Source organism: Danio rerio, chromosome 7 (genome assembly GCF_049306965.1).
Source record: "Danio rerio strain Tuebingen ecotype United States chromosome 7, GRCz12tu, whole genome shotgun sequence".
Classification (NCBI taxonomy): Eukaryota; Metazoa; Chordata; class Actinopteri; order Cypriniformes; family Danionidae; genus Danio; species Danio rerio.
In genome coordinates this window covers 4,539,245-4,560,806 of record NC_133182.1, presented here as the reverse complement: position 1 = coordinate 4,560,806, position 21,562 = coordinate 4,539,245, and the positions used below count along the sequence as shown (strand labels likewise).

General features: G+C 40.9%; 1 protein-coding gene across 1 annotated transcript; it reads right to left on the bottom strand.

Annotated features, from left to right (window-relative positions):
* Positions 1-2,004: 2,004 nt before the first annotated feature.
* si:dkey-28d5.7 lies at positions 2,005-18,360 on the bottom strand. Its single transcript, XM_073907997.1, is given in 5 exon segments — positions 2,005-3,380; positions 3,532-3,870; positions 11,549-11,893; positions 11,984-12,022; positions 18,070-18,360. Coding segments are annotated over 4 exon segments (1,083 nt in total). The 5' UTR covers positions 12,021-12,022; positions 18,070-18,360; the 3' UTR covers positions 2,005-3,018.
* Between the last annotated feature and the right edge of the window lie 3,202 nt (positions 18,361-21,562).

Here is a 21,562-nt window from a genome sequence, read left to right as displayed (position 1 = left end):
AATAGGAGAGGTGGAGGCATCGCTACCCTGTTTAAAGATGTGTATGAATGTAAACAAGTGTCACTTGGTGACTATTTGTCCTTTGAATATCTGAGTATAGCACTGAAAGGTGCTCCATGCATCTTACTGATCATTATCTACAGACCTCCAAAATATTCTCCAGTTTTTATTGATGATTTTACAGAGCTGTTATCAATAGTAACATCTGAATTTGACTGTTTTACTATTGCTGGGGATTTTAATATTCACATTGATAATCCAGAAATGAATGCTGTAAAAGAACTGATGACACTTTTGATCTGACTCAGCATGTTCAAGGTCCCACACACAATCGTGGATACACTCTTGATCTGCTCATAACTAAGGGTTTACACATTTCAACAACTGTTGTTAATGATTTTGCACTGATGATCTGATCATTTCTTTATTTTCCTTGATATATTGATCACTCCTGCTATTAAAGACAGATCTGTCTCTGTCAGAAAGAGATGCATAAATGAGAACTGCTCACTGCAGTTTATGAAAGCCATATCACTAGCACCAAGTATATCTGGGGTTTACTTTCTATCCAAGACTAAAAAGGGCATGTGCACTGCACAGATTGAGCCCTATGTGTGCATGTGCCTGATTCTCGCACACTCTTTGCAACGATAGAGACTCACAAACGCCCCCAGTTGGATTCCAAGTGAGCTCCTCTCTGAAAGCAAATGTAATGAGTTTGCTCACTGAAAAGATCAGTAATATCAGAAAGGCAATCAGCTCATCCAATCAGCCAAGTTGTGTCGAAGTCAAACCAGCTCAACCACAACTTAAGAAATCAAACATTACTTCTGATTTCATGGCAATTAACGGCAAAAGCTTAGAAGAGACTGTGCAAATTGTGAAAACATCAACCTGCAGTCTTGACACGCTCCCCACATCATTCTTCAAAACGGTGTTTACCTGTTTAGAAATGGATCTTCTAAAAGTGGTAAATGCTTCTCTTCTCTCAGGGATTTTTCCAAACTCAATTAAAACTGCAGTTGTTAAACCCCTCTTGAAGAAGAGCAACCTGGATAACACCCTATTGAGCATTTACAGACCGTTTCATCTCCCTTTCATTGGCAAAAGCATTGAAAAAGTTGTATTTAACCAGGTTAACAACTTCTCAAACTTCAGGGGGTGTTTAGACAATTTTCAATCTGGTTTCAGAGCACATCACAGTACAGAGAGCGCTCTTATAAAGATAATCAATGATATACGCCTAAATACAGATTCAGGCAAGCTAACAGTGCTGGTATTGCTCGATCTCAGTGCTGCATTTGACACTGTCGATCACAGCATACTTCTGGATAGGCTGGAAAACAGGGTTGGGCTGTCTGGGACGGTCGTCAAATGGTTCAGATCTTACCTTGAAGGGAGAGGTTACCATGTCAGTATAGGTGACCATAGGTCGAGGTGGACACCCATGACATGTGGAGTCCCACAAGGCTCGATTCTGGCACCTCTCCTGTTAAACCTTTACATGCTCCCTCTAAGCCAAATAATGAGAAAGAACCAAACCTCCTACCACAGCTATGCTGATGACACTCAGATCTACCTAGCCTTACTGCCTAATGACTACAGCCCCATTGACACCCTCTGCCAGTGCATTGATGAATAAACAGTTGCATGTGCAAAAACTTTCCTCAGTTAAACAAAGAGAAAACTGAAGTCATTGCGGAACTCAGAGCACATCACACCTGTCCTCAGGTCTTTACACTGGCTCCCAGTTACATTCAGAATAGTTTAAAGTGTTATTACTTGACTATAAATCACTAAATGGCCTAGGACCTCAATACATTACAGATATGCTCACCGAATACAAACCTAACAGAATCAGCTTCCAGAAATGATCAGATGTGCTCCAACATTAGGCACATTCAAATCAAGACTGAAAACACATCTGTTTAGCTGTGCCTTTACTGAATGAGCACTGTGCTACATTCGACAGATCGCACTATTATGTCTTTCTTTTTTCATTATCTTATAACCTATTTTAACACATATTTATGTTCTTATTTTTATAATTCTTGTTATTTGTTTTCATTTTCTTACACTTGTTTCTTTTATTCTTGTTTATGTAAAGCACTTTGAATTGCCACTTTGTATGAAATGTGCTATATAAATAAACTTGCCTTGCCTTGTCTATTTTATCGCATCTGCATAAATACAGATTATCCTCAGTATTTAATATATTACATTATATCATTTAATTCAGGTTAGAAAAGACTAAAGAGATAAAATAGCTGGTTTTACATGTTTATTTCAGCTGGTGTTGGTGATACAAAAGGATTGTAAATATTTTAATAACCAACTTTATTTTTAAAGAGTAACCATTATTTAATTTCACTGAGGTAAATAATGCTCAGTGATTCACATTCAAACCAGTCATTTTAATATAAATCTATATAAATCATATAAAGACATGATAAAAATAATAAAGACAACTCTATAGGTGAAAAGGAATTACCATCATGCCTATAGCCATTATACAGGGACATATAAAACACAAGAAATTCAGAAAACACATGTATAAAACTGAGCAGATGCCAGATATTCATTATACAGACACGGGTTCACAGAAGCTTCACTCACAAATAACAAAGCACTGAAATTTATAATCATTTTTCATAACATATGAAGTATTAAAGCTTCATATGAAATCACACGACTATCCGTTTAATGAAACCACAATACACTAAAAATGTTTTTAAGTCCACATATGAGTAAAATGTGGACAAAACTAATTGCTGTTTTTTTTTTAAATGTAATTTATAGAACCAACATTTGGGTTTCTCTATATTTTACCCAATTTGAGTTGAGATAACTCTGCTTTTTTAGAGTGCAGATTTAGAAAGATTATAAAAGCCCAAAAAATGTGCTTCAAATATGCTCATCACTATCATAATGCGTTAATGCCTACTGAAGTTGAATATTTTTTGTAAAACTATTACTTCAGTAAACAATTTTCACATACGTCATCTTACTTCTTCACTCTCAGTAGTTTCTGCAGATGAAGTTGCGTCGGTCAGTTTCAGGACGGCTGATCCAGGTCTGATCTCCTCCAGACTGAACTGCTCCAGATCTCACTGTGGGCTCACAGTCCTCCTCTGATGTGCCGTTCCCTGGAGCCCAGTTCTGATAGCACACGGTCTCTCCACTCACCCAGAACCAGATGCCCAAAGCGCAGGAGTGACGTAAACCCAACCACACCGCCTCAGTAGACGCCAGTTTAACCACGTTCATCACACGACACTGCATCTCCACTGACTGAACCGAGACCAGATCCACATGATGCTGTCTGCAGTATCTCAGAGCTTCAGACCACGACAGATTCTGCTGGATCACAATCAGTTTATCTGGACACAAAACAAAGCAGAAACTAGAGAGAGACTGATCAACAACAACATGCAGAACAAACACTGTGGAGGAATTTGTCATGTCAGACATGTAGAGTCAACTTTAAGAGATCTGGAGCTGATGATGAGTGTGTTTGGAGGATCTGCTCACCTTCATGACATACGAAAGGATACAGGTGGGAAACACAATTGTAGTCACCCTATTGTCCGTGTGTGTTTGGCTGAATCGCTGCACAGTATGCAAAATCTTTAAAATTATCTGCCCAGTATCTGAATGAGGAGTTGCTCTGATCTGACCACTGCCATGGGTCTCTGAACAGACCGATCCAGACTTCAGATCCAAATGAGATTGTGTCATTAATGAACTTCTCCAGCTCTTGACTCTCATTCTGGTTCCTCACACTGACCAGATCAATGTGATTCTGTCTGCAGTAACTCTGAGCGTCTCTCCAGTTCATCGTCTGATTAACAAATACCAGTCCTCTGCTCACTTTAAGAAAATCAATTAAAAACATTATTTTATCAGTTTATTCTTATTCTGCTGTATGTTTTGTATATGAACAGAAGCAGCGTTAAAAGAAAAGCCTGTGCTATGAAGAGTTGAGTTGTTATGAGTTTATCTTGATTAGGACTATAATTCAACATGTTTTTCTGTTGGCTTTTAAGTCAGCATTGCAAAGCATATTTGACTTGAAATTTTTAGATTTGTTTTCACTGTAGATTTGATTATTTAGAAAAATGTGATCTACATTTCCATTCAAAGTTTCTTTTGTCAAATGAATGTGTGACGGGTGTTAATAAGAGTATTAATTTAATGCATTTCACTAATAGTCCCTCCTTTTTAATTTTCGTGCATTTGTTTTGCATCAATTTGTTTAGACATATGTTAGAATTTAGTTTTTACTCTATTTGTGTTGTTTAATGAAAATAGTTTTATATTTGTTTTGCGCGCAACGTTACTTCCGGTTGCCGCGCTACGTCACTTCCGGTTGCCGCGCTGGGTTCTCAGACCGCATTGAGCGCGCTGAGGAGAGGTGGGGAAATTTACAAACGAAATCATATCAACTTACTGTGCTGTTTTCTGATTCATCCAGTTTGCTCTGATCTGACGCTTGAGTGACAATAAACCCACCATCAGCAGCACCAGTGGCCTGTCTCATTATTGTACACAACGCAGAGAGTGCGAACACCGGTTACAGTGGTGCCGTGACCCGGATGAAGATCAGCTCTTCTGGAATCTTCATCCAAAGATCAATGTCGTTTGGTCGCCGGTGGATGCTGCACTTCGATCAAGGTTTTGATGAACTGTGATAGAGAGCATTGCACTTTCATCAAACTGGACACTTCACTATATCCTTTCTTTATTTCTATTTGAATTTAATATACCTGTTTTCCTGTTTAACATATATATTTTTTGGTAGTTGTTCTCCGATGCTGGTTTATCTATTCTAAAATTTTATTCAATGTTTGATCATTTACATGCCAATAAGTAGTAATGGCATATGGTTTCAAAGCAGACAGTTTTAAGGGTGAGGAGAACATGTCAGATTTAACTTTCGGAAGGGGAAGACTTTTTGCTAATTCATCTACGCCTGTTGCAGGGAGGGGTAGTGTGGGACGAACTTCTGAATTTTGTTCTACCCGGGTAACTGAACAAACACCTAGTCAGTTAAGGAGTAACCCATTTTTGGCTAGCCCAGATTTAAATGATACTGCATGGCAAAATCTCATAACACACATTGCTCAAGAAGTAGGACAGACTTTGATTTCTGTTCAAGGTGGGGGAAGGTATGGGGAAGGAGAAACTAATAATGCACAGACACAGAGTCCAGTTGCTGGTCAGTCATTCACAGAAACACCCTCACTTAATTTGACAGGAGTCAAATTAGTCATGCAATCTGAAGTAAGAGAGCCTCCTGTGTTCCGAGGTGATGGAACAGATAAGTTCACTGTGCATGAGTGGGAGGATTTACTGGACACATACCTTCGTAAAAGAGGCATACCAGCTTCCGAGCATTATCATGAAATCCTTTCCAGGCTGCTGGGTAAGGCCAAAGACATTGTAAAAATAACCCTACGCAGCAACACATCTCTAAAACCTTCTGAGAACCCCAGAGTGATATTCGATATCCTAAAGCAACATTTCAGTGAAGTCAGATTCTCCTCTATGCCTTTAGCAGATTTCTACAGCACAGTTTCCGTTATTGGAGAGAACCCAGTTGAGTATTGGGTCCGGTTGAATAAGGCTGTGGATGCTGCTGAAGAGGCTTTAAAAAGACTTGGGCGACAGATGGATAATCCTTGTCAGGAGGCAGCCATGATGTTTGTCAAATACTGTCCGGACCCCAGCTTGTCAGCCGTTTTCCGTTTGAAAGCAGCAGACAAGTGGACAGCGAGTGAGGTACAAGAGCATCTAGACAGATATCAGGTTGAGCAAAAAGAACAGTTGGCAATTAAATCTAAGCGCAATGTTACAATGAGGAATGTTGCAGTTCACCGACAGTCACTCGTGGAGAATGAGATGATGGCTAGTGGCTCCCCAGTCGTGGCATCTGAACATTCTAACTTGAGTATTTCATCTTCTACACAGAATGATGATAACTGTATGAAAACACTCATCACCTTACTTGACCGTGCGCTCTCCCAGAATTCTCAAGCTGAAATGAGTAGTCCTCGACAGAGCCAACCGCCTACGAGAGCTTGTAAGGTGTGTCGTTCATATGAACATTCAACTCTCTCACACTGCCGACGTCAACGACTCTGTCTTGCTTGCTTCCAACCTGGGCACATAAAAAGAAATTGCGTAAATAGTCAGCATGGCTCTGGCAGCCAGATAACACAGCAATCGCAAGGTTCACCGACTTTAAAATAGTCGACCCACACCTGGAGAGGGGACGTGTGGGTAGGGTAGGACAAACCCTCGAAGATGTAGATCTTAAACAAGTTTATGAGAAGGCATGTGCGCAGGCTCCGACTGAAGTCAAAGTGATCGCACAGAATATGCAAACTTTAGAAGTGTTTGATGAATTGTTTTATGCACCTGTCTATGTGAATGATAGATTCCAGATAAAAGGAATGTTGGATTCAGGATCTATGGCATGCACTTTTAGTGAAGCGGTAGAAAGTCGGATGCTCTGTGAAGATGTGTTGCCAAAACCCTCACCTTTGTCCCAGGAAATAATGCTAATTGGATGCGGAGGTAAAATAACCAAACCAAAATGCATGTATGAAGTCGAGCTAAAGGTGTATGGTGAAAGATGCTTGGTGCCTGTTCTAGTTGTACCAGGGCAACGAGACGATTTGATAATTGGTACCAACGTTATTAAGTTTCTCATGCACCAAATGAAGATAAGTGATGATTACTGGAGGATTTTGTCTGACAGTGTCTCAGGGCCACCTACGTCATGCGAACAATTCCTTGATGTTATGGCAAATACTTGCCGCTGGAGAGGCGGTATTCCGCCACACAAGGTTGGGACTGTCAAGCTTCGCCAGTCAGTTACTCTAATGGCCAAACAAGAACACCTTGTCTGGGGAAAGTTACCAAGAGACACTGCTATATCGCCTGGAAGCACTGTAATAGTGGAAGCCACTTCTTCTAGAACCATGCCACGGGACATTATCATAGGTCGTGTTGTCACACCCTTGTGGGGAGATCATTGGGTTCCCCTGAAGGTCACTAACCTGTCAGATAAGCCAATCACCCTCAAAAGGAATTGCAAGTTGGCTGATGTGTATCCGTGCCTTGCCGTGGAGGATTTTGAGCTGTTTCAAGGTTTCAGTGGAGTCCAGTTGCCCACACCTGATAAAGATCCACAACCTGTTACTGCAGGGGACCTGAAAAAGAGACTGGAGACTGTTAGTCTCAGTGATGTTGACATAGACTCTTGTTCTGCCAGTGATACGGCAAAGGAAAAGCTAGTCCAATTGCTAGAGACTTACCATGATGTATTCTCCAAACATGCCTTAGATTGTGGGGAGGTCAGAGGCTTTGTTCTCCGCATCCACTTAACTGACGATCGCCCATTTCGACTTCCATACAGACGAGTACCACCCGCTCACTACCAAAAATTACGTCAAGTTCTCTCAGAGATGGAAGAGCAAGGAATCATACGTAAATCAGTAAGTGAATATGCCTCACCTTTGGTCTTAGTATGGAAGAGAGATGGCAGCTTAAGGATCTGTACGGATTTCAGATGGCTAAATGCTAGGACTATTAAGGATGCGCACCCACTCCCGCACCAATCAGACTGTCTTGTTGCCCTCGGTGGTAATACCCTCTTTAGCACGATGGATTTAACATCGGGCTTTTATAACATCCCAATGGCTGAAGAGGATAAAAAGTACACCGCATTTGCAACACCTGTAGGTCTTCATGAGTACAACAGGATGCCTCAAGGGTTGTGTAACAGCCCAGCATCTTTCATGCGTATGATGTTAAGTATCTTTGGGGACCTGAATTTTAGTAGTTTGCTGTGCTACTTAGATGACTTGCTGGTGTTTGCACCCGACGAGACCACAGCCTTGGAGCGGTTAGAGATGGTATTCCAACGATTGAGAAGCTACAACCTTAAATTAAGTCCGAAAAAGTGCCATCTGATGCAAGCGTCTGTTAAATTCTTAGGCCACATCGTTGATGGTAATGGTGTTTCCGTTGATCCTTCGAAGGTTGAAGTCATAGCCAAGCTCTCAAAAACTGACCTCATGGAAGAGGACGGGTGTACTCCGTCTGTACGTCGAATAAAGTCTGTCTTGGGAATGATCCTCTATTACCAACATTTTATTCCAAATTGCTCTTCAGTTGCCAGACCATTGTTCTCCCTAACAGCTGGGCAGAAAAGAAGAACAAAATTAAAAACTGAGGCTAAGGCAGGCACATATCGAAAACTGAAGCCAGTTGATTGGACCCCAGAATGTGATGATGCTCTCTCTAAGTTGAAAGAGAGTTTGTTGCAGAGCGTGGTTTTAGCGCATCCCAATTTCTCACTTCCCCTAATCCTGTCAATTGATGCTTCTTTGGAAGGACTTGGAGCTGTGCTGTCACAGATACCAGCTGGTGAAGAAAAAGCACGTCCCATTGCATTCGCAAGCAAGTCCTTAACCAACTCTCAAAGGAGATATCCAGTGCACAAGCTCGAGTTTTTAGCCCTAAAGTGGAGTGTGTGTGAAAAATTCAGTCACTGGTTAAAGGGCCACACATTCACAGTGTGGACCGACAATAACCCCCTCACTTATATATTAACAAAGGCTAAACTCGATGCTTGCGAACAGCGCTGGGTATCTAAGCTTGCTGCTTATACTTTTGATCTCAAGCATATTGCTGGAAGTAAAAATACTGTAGCTGACGCTTTAAGCCGGGATCCGTTTGCGCGAACCATTGCTCGTAGGCTCATAACCGAGCAATATGGGAGTCTGCTTTCTGAGGCTGAAACTGTCGACAAAGATGGAGTTCAGGACACCTTCCGTTTGCAAGCAAACAATCTATATGTGTCAACTCTGACAAGCCCAGTTTCCTGTGATCAAGTGACAGTTAAAACTCTTTTGAACCTATCGGAGCAGTGGAAAGCTGTAACTGAGCTAAGGGCTATGCAAGCAATCCAATATATCCAAGATGCAACGACTACTGGATTTGATCCAGTTTCAGCGATCCCTATCGAAGAGATTCGTCGGGGTCAAGAAGCAGATCCCTCGATTTCTAAGATAATGCCCTATCTGGAGAAGCAAAGAAGGCCATCAAGACGAGAGGTGGTTGCAATGGATGCTGTGACTCAAATTCTTCTTAGGCAACTAGATCGTTTGAAGGTTCAAGATGGAGTAGTTTACCGTGTTTGCAAGGACCCATCAAGCACACACAAGAGGTTCCAACTTGTAATGCCTAGTAGCCTTAAGGCTAGAGCCTTAACTGGTGTGCATGATCTTGCTGGACACCAGGGAAGGTCAAGAACTCTTCAACTAGCTCGACAACGCTTTTTCTGGCCTCGGATGGAGCGTGACATAAGAGAGTATGTTAAATGTTGTCAGAGGTGCATATTGGCCAAAACACCAGAGCCATCTGCTCGAGCCCCACTTGAGAACATCAGGACTTCAGCCCCTATGGAGTTAGTGTGTTTGGATTTTTGGAGTGCGGAGGACAGCAAGCAACGCTCTGTGGATGTATTAGTCGTGACGGATCACTTTACAAAGTTGGCCCATGCTTTCCCATGTGTAAACCAGAAAGCAAAACAAATTGCAAAAAAACTGTGGGATCATGTCTTCTGTATTTATGGTTTTCCATCTCGCATTCATACAGATCAAGGGACCAACTTTGAAAGTACCCTCATCGCAGAGTTGCTTAAGCTGGCAGGTGTTGAGAAGTCGCACACTACGGCATACCACCCCATGGGGAACGGAGGAACAGAGCGATTCAATCGGACCTTGGGCAATATGCTTCGCTCCTTGCCTCTTAAGGAAAAACAGAAGTGGCCCGAACAAATACAGACTTTGACATTTGCGTATAACTCCACCGTGCATGAGACCACGGGTTATGCGCCATTCCAGTTAATGTTTGGTCGCATTCCCAAGCTGCCAGTTGATGTTGATTTTGCGCAAGCATTACATGATCCCGTGATTGTTGATTATGGCAGTTACGCAAAAACACTTATGTCTTACCTTCATGAAGCTGCATGCATTGCGCAGAAACACACAGAGAAGGAGCAGAAAAAGCAGGCTAAGAATTACAATCGGAAGGTCAAGGGCATGTGTCTGAACGTTGGAGATAGGGTGCTTCTTGCAAACAAGAGTGAACGAGGAAAGAAAAAACTTGCAGATAAGTGGGATCCAACTGTTTATACTGTAAGAGACAGAAATCTTCAAACAAACATATACAAGCTGGTTGACAACAATGGAAAATGCAAAGTGGTGCATCGCAACCTGATACTGGATATTAGCTTCTTACCAATTGAACAATCTCAAGATGAAGAAGATACTCAGCCTACTGCTGAGAATGAGGAAACAGAGTCTCATGCACCAGAGTTATCCAGTTTGGAAGAGGAAGAGAACTTTGATGGAACGGAAGGATGGATACTTGATGGACAGGATGAGAGTGAAAGACAAAAGCCTGAAGAAGATGATGACATAGGATCCAGTTGTTCTAATCTAAGTGAAGGCAGTTTCTGTGAACAAGACCTTAATGCAACTGAAGTCAATGAGGGTAGTCCTGATCCGGTGTCCGATTTAGAAACTGCGTCCTTCACCAAAAACTCTGAACCACGACCACATACATTAAATGATCCAGATGATAACACCATATCTAACGCACCAACACATTGTCCCACTGACACACAGGGTGTTAAAACCCGTGCAGGTAGAATGGTAAAAAAAAGTTAGCCGCTTGATAGAATCTATGGCGCAAAGGCCATTTTATGTTCAGAGGGTTGGCTCACTTTTAACAAGGAGATCAGGATCAGTTCTTTCCTTATTTTAGATCAGTTTTGTGATGATGCAAAAATAACAATTAAGTATGTGCGCCGTAAGAATTTCAGTTAAAATCTTACCAGATTATTGTATGTTGTACAAGGCAGCATATTGTTCTAAGAATGTCTAGGACTTGATCAACCTTGGGCTTTTCTTAACCCGTTAAGTGGGTAACTTGCAATGTTGAACTGCGAATAAGATTTGCTAAAAATCTGGTTATGATAGATCGATGTCATCTCGGTCAGGATATTAGTGAAATTCAGGAGGGGTGAATGTGACGGGTGTTAATAAGAGTATTAATTTAATGCATTTCACTAATAGTCCCTCCTTTTTAATTTTCGTGCATTTGTTTTGCATCAATTTGTTTAGACATATGTTAGAATTTAGTTTTTACTCTATTTGTGTTGTTTAATGAAAATAGTTTTATATTTGTTTTGCGCGCAACGTTACTTCCGGTTGCCGCGCTACGTCACTTCCGGTTGCCGCGCTGGGTTCTCAGACCGCATTGAGCGCGCTGAGGAGAGGTGGGGAAATTTACAAACGAAATCATATCAACTTACTGTGCTGTTTTCTGATTCATCCAGTTTGCTCTGATCTGACGCTTGAGTGACAATAAACCCACCATCAGCAGCACCAGTGGCCTGTCTCATTATTGTACACAACGCAGAGAGTGCGAACACCGGTTACAAATGCTTGTTAAAGTGGTTTGTACTCACTATTGTAGCAGATGAATAAATGGGTGTCACTACATGCTTCAGCAAACCATTGTCCATGTTTTATTTTACCACAATTATTATTGCTGTATTGTCCAGGATTTCTGTTAAAAAAGGGATCACCTGAAGACCAATGCCAATTATAAACACTCGTCCTCTGAAGACCAATCCAGACAAACTGGTCAACTCCATTCACACTCTTGTTTAGCTGGATCATGTCGTTCATGTTGTCAACGGTGGCCAGATCTGTGTATTTCTCTCTGCAGTATTTCTGAGCTTCAGTCCAGGTTTTGTTCTCATTTATAAAGTGATACTGACGCTGAACACATTCAGATATGGAGCAGAGAGCTGTGAAAGAGACACTTTGCTTTAATGCTTTTCAGAACAGTCAAACCTAATGAAACTATAAACCATAAATAAAACTACAAACACACTCACCAATGAGGAGAAGAGGGAAATACAGATCTTGAGCCATTTCTGAGGAAGAAACACATTGAAAAACTCAAATGCTTAAAAATAATCAATAATTAAACAGGATAACACGATTCACAATCATCAAGCCAACATTAGTTAAAGACTGTAGATGTGAATAGTTCTTACCTCAGAGCTGGTGTGTTTCTGTCCTCAGTCTGATCTTTCTGTCCTCAGATTAAGTTGTAAATAATCTATATATGCACTCATGCGTTATTCAAATCATATTTATGTATTATTCAAAAACCCCGTTTCAAATTTCACTTCCTTTATACAGTATGTTTTTACTCCACCATTTTCCCCCTATTTGTGTTATGAACACTGCTGCCTAAACCTCGAGGACAGAACTGATGCAAATTATTTTCCTACACTTTGACAGCTACACTAGCTTCATTGTGCTGAGCCCTGATCAAACTGGTTTCCTTTGATTAACTAGTAATATTATTCAGGGTCCTGCTAAGGCAAGTTTACAGCACATTTCTTACACAGTGGCAATTCAAAGTGCTTTATATAAACAAGAATAAAAAAGACAAGTATAAGAAAACAAATGAACAAATAATAGAAATGATTAAAATCATTAAAATGTGTTAACAGTTTCAAAAGAATTTAAAAAAATATGAAAGACATAATAGTGCGATCTGTCTGACGTAGCACAGTGCTCGCAGTGTGTTTTTCTGTGTGTGTGTGTGTGTGTGTGGGGGAGTTGCTCTAAATTTCCCGGTTCCGGTCAGAATCCTGGCAGCAGCGTTCTGGATGAGCTGCAACTGTCTGACTGTCATTTTGGGAAGGCCAGTAAGGAGTCCATTACAGTAATCCACCTTGCTGCTGATAAAAGCATGAACAAGTTTCTCACTGGAAACAAAGCATCTGTCTCTTGTAATGTTTTTGAGATGATAGTACGCTGGTTTACTGACTGCTTTGATATTACTGTTGAAACTCAGATCTGACTCCAGAGTCACACTAAGATTTGTAACCATAGTTTTTGTTGTTTGACTCTTAGAGCCAAGGTACGCATTCACCTTAAGAACCTCATCTTTGTTCCCAAACGCAATAACTTCAGTTTTTTTTTTTTTGTTTAACTGGCACATCCAACTGTTCATTCATCAATGAATGGCAGAGGATGTCAATGGGGCTGTAGTCATTAGGCAGTAAGGCTAAATAGATCTGAGTGTCATCAGCATAGCTGTGGTAGGAGGTTTGGTTCTTTCTCATTATTTGGCTCAGAGGGAGCATATAAAGGTTGAACAGGAGAGGTGCCAGAATCGAGCCTTGTGGGACTCCACATGTCATGGGTGTCCACCTCGACCTATGATCACCTATACTGACATGGTAACCTCTCCCTTCAAGGTAAGATCTGAACCATTTGACGACCGTCCCAGACAGCCCAACCCTGTTTTCCAGCCTATCCAGAAGTATGCTGTGATCGACAGTGGTAAATGCAGCACTGAGATCGAGCAATACCAGCACTGTTAGCTTGCCTGAATCTGTATTTAGGGTATATCATTGATTATCTTTATAAGAGCGCTCTCTGTACTGTGATGTGCTCTGAAACCAGAATGAAAATTGTTACTTTATATATTGTAAACCCATCCAAGATGGCGGCGCGCATTGACGCAGCAGCTCAGAGCTCTCCTTCTTAGTGCTTTGTTTGTTTGTTATTATATGTCTGTTTAATTTTTTTAACCTCAGCCGGTCAGGCGAAAATATTTTATAGTCGACAAGATCTCCTCTCAGTGAGATTACAGAGCAAAGAGACAGTTACAACAATGTTTATTCACAACCACAGCATACCTGAGGACATAGCGGGAACACAAGGATCTCCGTGATTTGTCATACCCGGAAATAATGGGAGGTGGCGGGGTCGGAACAGAAGGCAGAAACGAGAAAAAAGAGCGGGTGTGTGGTAACGACTCAGGAAAACTCCACACATGCCACCTTCACACAGGATTTTGCTGAAGGAAAGGAACATCGCCTTCAAGTCTGGTGACAAGGAGCGTTACAGTGCAGCTAGAGCATTCAGGCATCAGAGGTGCCAAGTTGAAATATAAACACAAAATTGAGGGATACCTCCACAGCAATAATTTGAGACAAGTGTGGCAGGGGATACAAAATATTACAAACTACAGACCCAATCCCAGGTCTGTAGGGGTTGACAACACACTAGCAGAAGAGTTTAACTGCTTCTTTGCCCGCTTTGAACAACAGTCAGCAGAGGAAGCCACATTGTATTCACTATCAAATTCTAGCCATGTCTTCACAGTGGAGGAGGAGGATGTGAGGAAAGTGCTGAGAACAGTAAACCCCAGAAAAGCAGCAGGAATTACAGGGAGGTTGTTGAAAGTCTGTGCAGATGAACTTACAGGGTTTTTTACAAAAATATTTAATCTGTCCCTTAGCCAGGCCATTGTTCCACTCTGTCTTAAGGCCTCAACAATCATCCCTGTCCCAAAAAAGACGACCATCAATAGTCTAAATGACTACCGACCAGTAGCCTTAACCCCTGTTGTTATGAAGTGTTTTGAGAAGCTGGTAAGAAGTCACATCCTCCAAAGACTTCCTCCCGCATTTGTCCTCCCACATTTGATGCCCACCAGTTTGCATAAAGGGAAAATAGATCAACAGAGGATGCCATAGCTATAGCCCTTCACATTACCCTGACCCATCTAGAACATAAAGACAGTTACGCCCGGATTCTCTTCATTGACTTCAGCTCTGCATTTAATACAATAATTCCAAAAAGACTGGTCTCTAAACTAAATCATCTCGGCTTTCCTTTCTCCATTTGCCTCTGGATTCAAGATTTCCTCAGTAACCATTCACAGAGTCAAGGTAGAGCACCACGTCTCTTCAGCACTCTTCAGCAGAATGTGTGCTGAATCCCTTACTGTACACTCTTTATACACATGACTGCACTCCTTTCCGTTTAAGTAATTCTATGCTGAAGTTTGCAGATGATATTGCAGTGGTCGGACTCATCACGGATGGAGATGAGACCGCATACAGAGATGAAGTAAACCAACTGGCTTTATAGTGCACTGATAATAACTTGGCCCTCAATACCTTAAAAACAAAGGAAATCATAGTAATAATAATAATAATAATTCCGTACATTTATATAGCGCTTTTCTGGGCACTCAAAGCACTTTACACAGTGGGGGGAATCTCCTCATCTACCACCAGTGTGCATCCACTTGGATGAAGCGACGGCAGCCATTTTGCGCCAGACCGCACACCACACACCAGCTGATTGGTGGAGAGGAGACAGTGATGCAGCCAATTGAATATAGGGATGGTTAGGAGGCCATGATGGACAAAGGCCAGTGGGCAGATTTGGCCAGGATGCCGGGGTTAAACCCCTACTCTTTTCAAAGGACATCCTGGGATTTTTAACGACCACAGAGAGTCGGGACCTCAGTTTAAAGTCTCATCCGAAAGACGGCGCTCACTGAGCAGTATAGAGTCCCCGTCACTATACTGGGGCATTAGGACCCACACAGACCGCAGGTTGGGCACCCCCTGCTGGCCTCACTAACACCACTTCCGGCAGCAACCTAGCTTTCCCATGTGGTCTCCCATCCAGGTACTGACCGGGCGCAGCCCTGCTTAGCTTCAGTGGGCGACCATGTGAGAGTTGCAGAGAGCTAGCTGCCGGCCAACATAGTAGATTTTAGGAGGAACAGACCAGATACTCTGCCCATACATATACATGGGGACTGTGTGAAGATTGTCAGTAATTTCAAGTATCTTGGCCTGCATCTGGATCAAAACATATCATGGAAAACCAACACTATTGCACTGGTCAAAAGGGCACAGCAGCGACTCCATTTTCTAAGGGTGTTAAAAAATAACAACTTGGCCCAAGAACTGCTAGTGTCCTTTTACAGATGCACTATTGAAAGTGGGCTGTCGTATTGCATCCCAGTGTGGTATGCCAGTTGCACTGCCCAGGAAAAAAGCTGCTCTCCAAAGGGTTGTCAATACAGCGCACAACATCATCAGCTGCACTCTTCCCTCCTTAGAGGAGTTGTTAAAGGCCCGCTGCTACAGCAAAGCATGCAGCATCCTGAAGGACTCGTCCCATCCAGCATACCACCTATTTCAAATGTTACCTTCGGGGAGACGATGTAGAACCATAAAAGTCAAAACAAACAGGCTAAAAAATAGTACAATAATGAATGGACATTAAATTGAGGGTGTTTCTGGTCAAAATTATTTTAATCTTACTTTTTTTAACTTGCTGCTAGGATATGCACTTGCCACTTTATACACTTGGGCATTAAATTGTATGCCTTCTTGGCTCACATTTAATTAACTTTTAAATTTGAAAAGCTGCTTAGAAATGCACTTGCCCTTTTATATGCACATCATACGCACTTTTAATATTGTATTGTAACTCTTCATTTGATTTGATCTTTTTATCTCTTTTTAATTATTGTTGTTGTTTTAGATAAATAGGACTGCACTGAAGGGAAGGGCAAACGTAAATTTCTTTGTATTTTGTACAATGACAATAAAGATTCTGATTCTGATATTGTTAACCTGGTTGAAAACAACTTTCAATGATTTTGCCAATGAAAAAACTGTACAAAAGCACGCACATCTCTCTTAATTGGGTGCTCAGCCAAAACCGCAAAAAGTGCAAATTAAATGTAAATCAAAGGCGGCAACACCAAGGCTCTAAAAATACCTGAATTTATCAGATATCAGAGAGTTTATCAGATGAATTTAGAGAACGATCTTATAAGGAGGAGTGGATACAGTGTGCACATGATCGCTTTACGGATATGTCACAAGAAGAAAGTTTAGTTAAAAAAGTAACAAAAAAGCATGATCGTCGCATTACTTGTTATATGAAATATTCACCAGTGACTAAAGACATCAATAAAGTGCTGTTAAAACACTGGCATATTATTTCAAGTGATCCCACCCTCAAAGAGTGCTTTGATAAGTCACCCCATTTAGTACACAAAAAAACATCTAATATCTGAAATATGTTAGTAAGAGCTGATCTAAAACCCGCTCCACATTTTTTCAAAACACAATACCACAGGGTAATTTTAAATGTGGCAATTGTTTACAGTGTAACTTCACATATAAAACATCTACTTTCACACATCCTCATACAGCGAAAAAATTTAATATTCGAGGCACTATTTCGTGTAAGACAGCGAACGTAATCTATATGCTGCGGTGCCCGTATGGTTTATGTTATGTAGGTAAGACGAGTAGACATTTTAAAAATTCGTATTTCTGAACATCGATGCGCTATTCGACACCATGATCCTAGAAGTCCGGTTGCGCAACACTTTTCAGTTATGAGACATTCCGTCTCCACTCTACAATTTATAGGGATTGAAGTTGTGAAGTGTCCACGTCGGGGCGGTGATCTTCAAAAATTTGCTGTTGCAACGTGAAGCTTTCTGGATTTTCACTTTAGACACATGGTCTCCAAAATGTTTAAATGAGGAGTTTGACATTCGTCTTTTTCTGTAATAATTTTTGAATAAGTCTTTATTATTTAATTAGTGTCCCAGAGATGGGTTGCGGCTGGAGGGGCGTCCGCTGCATGGAAGTGTGCGGGATGAGTTGGCGGTTTATTCCGCTGTGGTAGCCCTGGACTAATAAAGAGACTAAGCAGAAAAGATAATGAATGAATGATGAATGAATGAATAAATGAAGGTTTAAGTAGGGGTTTGGTTTAAAGGTTTTTTGGCTATATATATATATATATTTTTTTTTTTTTCTTTATTTATTTTTCTTTATTATAATTTGTGATGTAATATTATAGTTTAGTTATGTATTTATATATATTTTTTGTAATGTGATTTAAAATATTAAAGCTATAGACTATATATGAATGTGTATACATGTATTCATGTGTATATATGTATATGTGTCACAATCTCGGTCTGATCACCGGTTCAATCTTTGTGTTACTCTTTCCCTTTCACTCGTATTGTTTTGATCACTCATACCCTGCTTTGTTTACCTCTCGCTTCCCCACCCATCTGCTCTATTACTTTCCATTAGTCTATCAAACTAATTTCACTCACCTGGTTTCCTTGATTTCTCCCCCTATTTTTCCCTCCGTTGATCGTAGTTCTGTGTCAGATCGTAGTTTTTCCCCTTCCGGCATGTCTGGCGATCTCCCGGTCTAGTCCTGTTCCTTGTATATCCTGTGAGTTTTGTCGTGTCTGATGTCATCCTGTTGATTTTTCCTAAAGTGTTTTTTTTCCTCCGTCTGCCTTCAAGCCTGTTCCCGTCTGTTTTTGTTTTGCCGCCCATCTGACTCCCCGTCTCTATCCTGCCGGCCCTCAACACTCTCTCGCCGGCTTCCAAGCCTCAGTCTTCCTCGTGGCCATTCTGTCCCAGTCAGCGGCGGCCGGATTCATCGCCCCCTGTCGGGTATCAGGGTATTGCACCCTCTTGAAGACTGTTCTTCTAACCTCTCCGGAGTAGTTTTATTTAATCGTTTTTGGAGACTTTTATTCTCAGTTTTGAGTTTTTTGTGAACTTTGGGCTTTTTTAGTTTCCTTTTTGAAGATTGTTTTGTTGGCTAGTTTTTTGCCCCTTGAGTGTGTGGGCTGCAATAAACTTTGCTGAGACCTGCATCTGTGTCTGAACCATCTTCTCTCTCACTCAGACCTCTAACAATATCCCTAGTAGCAAAGAATTCTGGCCCAGATTTGGCATAAAGCTGGGACATCAGGCATTCATCCGGCACTGGCATACAGCATGTGGGCCAACCATGGCCTGGGTTTGGCAGAGGTGGCACCGTCTATAATGCGGCACACAAGATTTGGGCCAGATGTAAAACGTAGTATTTGGCCCAGATTTTAAAAATTGATTGTGGGCCACGTGAGTTTGGCCAGTCTTGACCCACATTTAAAATACATAAAAATAATTTTTGATTAAATAAATCAATTCTACCAATCAGGTCACTGAGAAAAAAACAAGGCCAATAGTGTGCCTAAAGCACAACGCTTCATAGGTTTATTAAATTCATTGCAATCGTGACACACCAACCTTACTGGCCCAGTTCAGGCCCAGTTATGAGTTATTAACTTGGCTGAGACTTGGCCCAGATATGGTCTGTGTTTGGCCCTTGTCTGGAAGCCAGATTTGGTCCAGTCATGTACCGTAATTCACTGCGGCATGTGGGCCAAGCAAAACCTGATTGTGTGGGCCAGAGCTGGGCCAGAGAAATTTTGCTACGTGGGATGTGTACGATTGTGTATGTATACATATGCATGTATGTATATGTTGGCATATATGCGAGAGGAGATCATGTGATCCGGAAGTGTATAAAAAGGAGCACCTGATTGTGATGAAAATTGTCTGATGAAGAGCTGGGTGGTTCGAAACGGTACACGCTCTGTGTCAGCCTTTTTTAATTTAATAAATTTGTATTTTTTGGAGCCTTGGTGTTGCCACCTTTGATTTACATTTAATGATTTTGCCAATAAAAGGGAGATTTAAGATTGGTCTGTAATTGCTCAGTAGGGTGTTATCCATGTTGCTCTTCTTTAAGAGGGGTTTAACAACTGCAGTTTTAAGTGAGGTTGGAAAAATCCCTGATAGAAGTGAAGCATTTACCACTTTTAGAAGATCCATTTCTAAACAAGTAAACACTGTTTTGAAGAATGATGTGGGGAGCGTGTCAAGACTGCAGGTTGATGTTTTCACAATTTGCACAATATCTTCTGATATTTTACCATTACCTCTCACTTGCTCGCCTCAGTCTGTGATTAAGAGAGTGCTTTCTCTACACACACATACACACATAACAGTTGTTTGCTGCCCCTGCTATGGATGGACAAAGTTTAGCATTTTCATTTAAATTTTAGGTTTGAAGCTTACTGAATCTTGAATTTAATATACAATTGTTTGTCCTGTTTTGGGAGAAAGCTGAGCTTATCTTTAAAAGTTTAATACACAGTTTCCTAATTATAACATACTTTTGCATAAAAAAACTACTCAGTCCTGTAGCTGATTGTGACAAAACACTTTCGCCTGTTCAAAATAAACAGAAAAAGCAAGTACTTTTTACATCTGTACTATATCGGTACCAAAGCGTTATTCCAGTGTTACATATCTGTTACGCGGGCCTGTGTTTATTTAATTCATTTATTTATTTGTTGCGGTTGTGTAATTATTGCGCATATTGAGTTGTAGGTAAAGTTTTGATGGTCTAGGACTGGATGACGCCGGTGACATCACTGGGATTTCTGGTATTTAGGGTTGTCGGCAATGGCGGGTCAGTCTCTCTCTCACTCTTAGCTTGCGGTGGCTTACGCTTAGCCTGGCTGGTTGGGGGTGCTCCGCGTATGCCAGGATCTGTCTTCATGCCACTCTCTTCAGTGTTTTGTTCTTGATAAACTTTTGATTCTTTAGTTTTATCAAGTTTTAGTGTTATCTAGTTTGTTTATTTTGACACTTTGTTTTTCGTAGCAGGTAGTGGATTATTTTTCATAGTCGTTTCGGTATTTATTTAGTTTAGCGAAGAAAAGCAGTGGCCCAGAAGACTCACCTGTTTTTTATTCTATTCACGGGAGTTGTAGGTAAGATCTGTCCCTTTTAAAAATAGTGATAGTGAGAGACCTGCGTTTTTAGCTGCCTTACCTGTCTGCATGATTTTTGTTAATGTTTTGTTGTCACCTTTGAGAATAATTCATGGAAATTAGTGATTATTGATAGGTCGTCAATTTATTAATTCAAGCGTCTATGTCTATTCATATGTTTGGCTCAAATGTTGTCTTTCAAGCCAATTTTGGGTTTTGGGCTATAACATATTTGAGAGCTTGTCCTTTTGATGCATATTTTTGACTTCATAGCTACATTTGATTTGCTTGGCTTTTGTTTGATCCTTTTGATCCGTCTGCAAAAATGTGTTACTTGTAACTTCGGTAAGTCATAGACGTTTTAATTTAGTTGGCTATTAATGTGCTTGCTTTTACCCGTAGGTCTACGCCTGCCTAAAAATGTTTGATCTAACCGAGTTTATAGTAAATCCTAAACAAGCTGAATTATTTAAGGTAAGCAGAGCCAATCTTATAAAAGTTGCAGCTTATTATAACATCAGCTTTAAAATTACTATGTCTAAACAAAAACTTCAGATATTGCTAGTGGATTCATTGTTTAAACAGGGTATTTTTGGGGAGGAAGAAAAATTAGAAGAGTATCCTGAATCTACTGAAAGTGTTTCTGATGAGCTTGCATTACAGGTTCAGAGATTGGCATTAAAAGCAGAAGAGCATGAAAGAGTCTTGCTAAGAGAAAGAGACTAATGGGAGCATGAAAAAGAGACAAGAAGAGAATGTGAGAAACATGAATTGGAGTTACAGAAACTTAAGATGGAACAAGTTTTTAGTTTGAAAGAACTCGAGTTGAGAGCATGTGAGAAAGGTATAGAAGGAATAAAGTCACAGTATTAAAATTGTTCCACTTTTTCGAGAGCAGGAGGTAGATACATTTTTCGCTCTGGTAGAACGCGTTGCTGCTAATTTGAAATGGCCGAAGCTATTCTGGCCCATTCTGCTGAAGTGT